The 6,000-nt window shown below is 37.3% G+C and overlaps 1 protein-coding gene across 1 annotated transcript in view; it reads right to left on the reverse strand.

The window, feature by feature from the left end:
• The window catches only part of FSIP1 (fibrous sheath interacting protein 1), a 162,427-nt gene extending 156,928 nt beyond the window's left edge, over positions 1-5,499 (reverse strand). Inside the window, exons 1-2 of the mRNA XM_058541202.1 lie at positions 5,374-5,499; positions 54-234 (exon numbers count right to left, since the gene is read on the reverse strand). Of these exons, the coding sequence (XP_058397185.1) occupies positions 54-234; positions 5,374-5,499 (307 nt within the window). The remainder of the gene's footprint in view (positions 1-53; positions 235-5,373) is intronic.
• Between the last annotated feature and the right edge of the window lie 501 nt (positions 5,500-6,000).

A 6,000-nucleotide genomic window follows, 5' to 3' on the forward strand; every position in this document is an offset into this window, starting at 1 on the left:
AACTGCAACATCTGTAATTATCATTAGCCGTCACTAGGTAGTAATTATCCCACCTGAATATTCAGAGATTATCTGATGTTGAACCAACAGATCTTCATCTGACCCCTCTTCAGCCAATTTTATTTTCTCAGAGTAGTTTCCCCCTTTATCATCATTATCGTTTCTACTTTCCTCTGTGTTACTGCTTTCTGAGTGGCCCTCTTTACCAGAGTGCAACTTGATTGCTGTATCAACCTAAAAATTATTTCCAAAGAAACAGTTTTCAAAAATAATGTATTTTTTAAAAACTGTACGTTTCTAGACTATTTTAACACTAATGTAAATATGTGAGGACATACATACACTAGCATTATTCTAGAAATATAACACTTTATAATTAAATAGAATTTAACTACACAATTAAATTTAATAACATTTGCACCAAAGAAATATGCACCATTCTCCAGCAATTTCTAGCAATGGAGAAGGGCCAGGAATCACTCCTGAAAAGAACCGCTCTCTGCCAGGCTCAGAGGATGAGGCATGGCGGTCCCTGCTCCCTGAGCTAACACACAGAGGGAGAGTGACAGGTCTAGAGCTGTGCTGTCCAATACGAGAGCTACTAGCCACACGTGGCTACCGAGCAGTTGAAAAGTGAATAGTCCAAATTGAGATGTGCTTCTAATGAGATTCTTCAAGTCAGAACCATGTGCTTTGGTAATTAAGTTATTTTTATGCTATACATAGTTGTTCTATCTCATTTTGGTTTCTCTTCCCATTTTAGCAAAGTTCATTTTGAAAACACCAGTTTGGTGCAGATGTGTTTTCCTGAGAGAGAACAAAAAAAGACTTTCACGGCTGCATCAGGGAAAAACAGGCATCAGAGGGCCCTGGGGGCTGCTCATGGCAGTGAGAGTCATGGTGGAAGGGAACACAGCCCAAGGGAGAGGCAAAACCTCAGAGAGAGAGACAGTCAGCCACTTCTGAGAGGAGCACCTTTCCCCTCCAAGGGAGGAACTGTCTGCAGGACTCAGCTCTGGGAGGGTTTTATGCTCTCACTGCAGCCACATGGTCAACTCTCTGCCACGGTAATCTGCGCCCCTTTGTGAACCTCCAGGGCAGAAGGCAGGTAATGCTGAGAATTAAACTGCCAGGGATGCAGGACTGCACAAGCATCTCTGTTTGCCTGAACTAGGACCTAAGCCCCAGCAGAACTGAGCTGAGTCAGTGGTATAATCATCATAGCCAACATTTACTGAGGAATTCCTATTGGCCAGGCCCCGTGCTAAGTACTTTACACACGCTGCCTCGTTCACTCCCTACAACCACCCTATGGTATAGGCATTACTATCCCGATTTAACAGAGAAGAAACAAATCCAGTAAAAAATAAAACTAGTGAGGCTCAATTTATAAACAATGCCTACTCTATGTACCCTTGGAGGAGTCAAAGAGGGCTCCCTGTTCAAAAACATACTTGTCAAAAGCCGGGTAAAGCCTGAAGTTCCATAATATCCAGTAAATCCTTAAGGCTATATAGTTCTGTGAAAATGCTGAAATTGCTGGCAGAGGTCACATGAACCCTGTCAGTCACTTATATCTTGGCATAAATGAATGTGGCTGACCTTTCCCTGAGAATGAGTTTTTATATGGGGGAATATAGAATATGCAAAACATAGCTAGACATTAGCAACATACTTGGATAGCACACTTCAGGACACACAAAGACCTTTCACATACATCATTCTATATGATCCTAACTCTTATAATGAGCAGGAAGCAATAAGGCAAAAAGATGAAATGGAGAACAAAAGGTAAACTTTGCCCATTTCACCCATAGTTTGCTCATTTTACCCACAGTTCCCCACCCCACTAGCACCGACCATCTTCCCCATCCCATTGTCCCCAGGCCTCTGTTCCTAACCCTCCTGCTCTTCTACTCTGTGGCCTATGTGTATGATTTTTCTCTCTTCTTCATTCTCAAAGCCACATTCCACCTCCATTTTTCATTGCCCCATAACCCCCACTTCATACCTCCATATTAGTCTCAGAAAAGGTAAATGCCCTATAAAAACTCTTCCTAAAAATTAGATTCCTACCTGAAAGTCATGAGATTTTACACAAATTACAACTATTGGATTTTTCAAAATAATATTCATAAGCAAAAATAAACCAAAATTTTTAGAATGAGAAATGTATTATTACTACGGAAATTTCATTAAAACTCTAGCATTTTAAACTCAATTTATGCCATATAGAAATTTTTGGTAAGAAATTAATAAAAGACAAATTTGAGCAATAAAACTAATCAAAATTCTAGGATTTATTATTCAGACAATATATAGAGTTTTACAGACATTGAATCATTTGCAATCAGCAGTCAACATTCAGTGTACCTGTGGCATCTCTTCCCCAACCTGACTTTCCATGAACTTTATTAACACAAATCACAACTTTTAGGAGGCTTAGCTTTTGATATAAATATCATCAAAGTCCCTGTTGGCTAATAAATACGGTACAGTTTGACCTATAGCTTAGTGAGTTCAAATAAAATCCGACTTGAAGTCATCGCTGATATTTTTCTTTTAAATAAGTCTTGAATGAAGCAATATTAACCTATGTATTAAAACATGTATGTCAATATTGTGAAGTCATTTTTAAAAAATCATCATCCAGGAATATGTAAGGAGAAATACTAATTCTATGGTACTCTAAAATTTGTCAGGTCTTTGTGTATTATCCTACCTATGTAAAAAGGGAAAATCCTCACTCTGAATTTATTGAACACATATTTTGTGAATACATACTATACGTGCCAGACTTTACACGCAATGCTGTGACTAACACAGGAAGGACTGCCCAACTGAGTTAGTATTGAATATTTACTGGGTGCTAGTCACTGTTCTAAGAACTGTAGATATTTTATCTCATTTTATCCTCAAAACATGCCCATGAGGTGGCTACTATTATTACCCCTTTGAACAGATGAGGAAACCAGCACAGAGAGGCGAAGTAATTTGCCCAAAATCACATAAAATGTGGTCAGCAGAGCTCTAATTTGAACCCATGACTCCAGAGTTTAGGCTTCTATCACTATGCTTGAGACTAAAGAATCTAAAATTGTTTTTAGATTCCAGTTTGAGCTATATGGAAAACTGAATAAACTGAAATCCTCCATCTACTTAGAAATGCATCGATGAGCTCATGAGAACATTAGGAAAATTGCCAGTGGAGAGAAATTAAAAGGAAACTGAAAACTAGAACAGGAACCTTGCAAATCCTTAAAGCCCTGGTTGGAGGTAGGAATAGGAGCAACAAGCAGAGGCAAACAAGGATGTGCTGGCCTCAGAAAGCTGTGGGGTTGGGTTTTAACCCCCATGCAGGAGTAGACTAGGCCTTGGCCCAAGCAAGACAAGGAGATAGAAAGGAACCCTCCCTCTTCTGCTCCATAAAGCTGGATCCTTCATAGACGCACATCCTCCATGAGAGGGTAGACTAGAAAAACAAATCAATCCAAAAGCATAGGGAAAGAATAAAAAATGTGCCTGGGTTACAAGTGGGAAAAAGTCTTCCCTGAGAATTTGCAACCACAAGGTCATGCTTCATGTAAGCTGGGGTTCTAATTTATATTATTCTTGTGCTCTGTGATGCTTAAAGCTGAAAAACTAGCAAAAAAAGATTCACGCCAGTGATATCCCAGACATATCTGGTAGAAGCAAACAGAAACTTGCTCTGGAAGACATAGTTTCAAATCAGGCTCCATAAAATTCCCAAATTAAAGCTCACATTCCAAAACTTCAAAAGCCATGAATATATGACCAACAATAAGCAAGAATCACAATAAACAAAAGAACTTAATATATTAAAGGGCTGATAAAGATAATCATATAAATATTTTAATTGGTATAAAAAAGAATAAAAAAATATGAGATCAAGATACTGTAAAGGACAGATGGATTTGAAAATAAACTAAAAAGAACTTCCAGAAATTAAAAGTATATCATTAAATTAAAAGATTCAATGAACTGATTAAAGAACAGATTTGACATAGTATACGAAAGAATTCAAAAATTAGAAAATGTATGTTAAAAATTCCCCAGGATGAAGCACAGAGAAATAAATGAATAGAAAATATTAAAAAGAAGATGAGAGACATGAAGCATAGAAGAGAAAGATTCAACACACACTTAATATGACTTTCAGGATGACGAAACAGGAAAAAATGTAGGTAATATTTGAAATATGAAAACAGAATGGCTGAGAATTTTTCAAAATAAACAAAACACACAAATCCTTAGAATGAAGAAGTACTAGTCTCCAGAAGGATAAATTAAATAAATCCATACCTAGGTGAATAATAGTAGATAGCAAAGACAAAGAGAAAAAAATTAAAGGAACCAGAGAAAAATATGTAAGCTAGACAACCCACACTAGAATGAATACTAGGCTTATAAAAGCCTTCTCATGGGCAACGAGAGAGGCCACAAGCACCTAAATGTGAAATATAAAACTCTCAGAAGAAAACATAGGAGAAAATCTTTGGGACTTTGGGTTAGACAAAGAGTTCTTAGGTACCAAAAAAAAAAAAAAAAACCCACAATTCCCAAAAGAAAAAAAAAATGATAAATTGCACTTAAAAAAATTAAAAATATTTGCTCTTCAAAAGACGCAAAGAATGAAAAGTCAAGCTACAGACTGGGGAAAAATATTTGCGAATCATAAATCTGACAAAAGACTCTATCTAGAATAAATAAAGAATTCTCAAAAATCAACAATGAGAAAACAAACACAATAAAAACAAGTTAGGCAAAAAATTTGAACATACAGTTTCCAAAAAAGATATGTGGATTGCAAAAAAGCACATGAAAACATACTCAACATTATTCATCACCAGGCAAAGGCAAGTTAAAACCACAACGAGATACTACTGTATACCTATTAGAATGGCTTTTTTTAAAAAACTGACAATATCAACTGTTGGTGAGGATACAAAACAGCTGTGACTGTCATACATTTCTGATGGAAATAGAAAACAGTTTGACAGTTTCTTATAGTTAAATATACACTTACCATACAACCCAGCAGTCCCACTCCTAGGTATTTACCCAGGGGAAATAAAAACCTATTTTCCCCCCCCAAAAAAAAAATTCAGCATGCAAATATTTATAACAGTTTTATTCATAATCACCAAAACCTGCAAACAACCCAAATGTTCCTCAACTGGGGAATGGATAAATAAATTGTGGTACACCCACACAATGGAACACTACTCACCAATAAAAAGAAATGAACTATTGATACATGCAACAACATGGGATGTTAACAGCAGCCTTGGTTTATCAATTGCTAGAAGTCAGCAGAAGGAGTTTAAAGCATTTCTAAACAGCAAAGTTTACCTTGAAAAACGCTGGTTCTGGTGAGAGTACCTCCAAAGAAGAATTTGAACCTCTGCTCCCAGGACGTGTTCTTGAACTTGAGGCTGGTTTTGAAATTCCATCTAAGCTTCCCTTTATAACATCCATTGATATCCTGAAACAAACAAAAAAAAGTTTAAGCAAGTTATGACTTGTATGTTTAAATGTTTCATTAGCGTTAACATGCAGTTAACTCAGAGCCTTTGTTATACGGATTATGTGGCTACCAAAGTCACAGTACCCCAATTTCATCATTGGGGTCCTTGCATCTGTGTCCTTGCATCATTAAATCTTATGTCCCCATAGGTGAAAAACATGCTGCCCAGGATGTTAGATTCTGAAAGTGGCTTAAAAAGAATGCAGAGTGAATGACATCTCAATGGCTTCTGTGCCTCCAAGAGAAACATTTACTGTGTCCTTGGCCTGAAAAGACACTCATGGAGCACCATGCCTCTCAACCAAGCAAGATTTCTGCTTCATGGTTATGATTTGCTAAGGCCTCTAGTTTCTTCCGGCTTGGCCTTCCTTATTCTAGCCCTTCCCATTCTAGCTCAGCCTTCAGCCTGGGCTTCCCCTCAGCTCTGATTTCTCCTCTCCTCCTTGGTGCCA

The sequence above is a fragment of the Diceros bicornis genome, chromosome 5 (assembly GCF_020826845.1).
Source record: "Diceros bicornis minor isolate mBicDic1 chromosome 5, mDicBic1.mat.cur, whole genome shotgun sequence".
In the NCBI taxonomy this organism is placed as follows: Eukaryota; Metazoa; Chordata; class Mammalia; order Perissodactyla; family Rhinocerotidae; genus Diceros; species Diceros bicornis.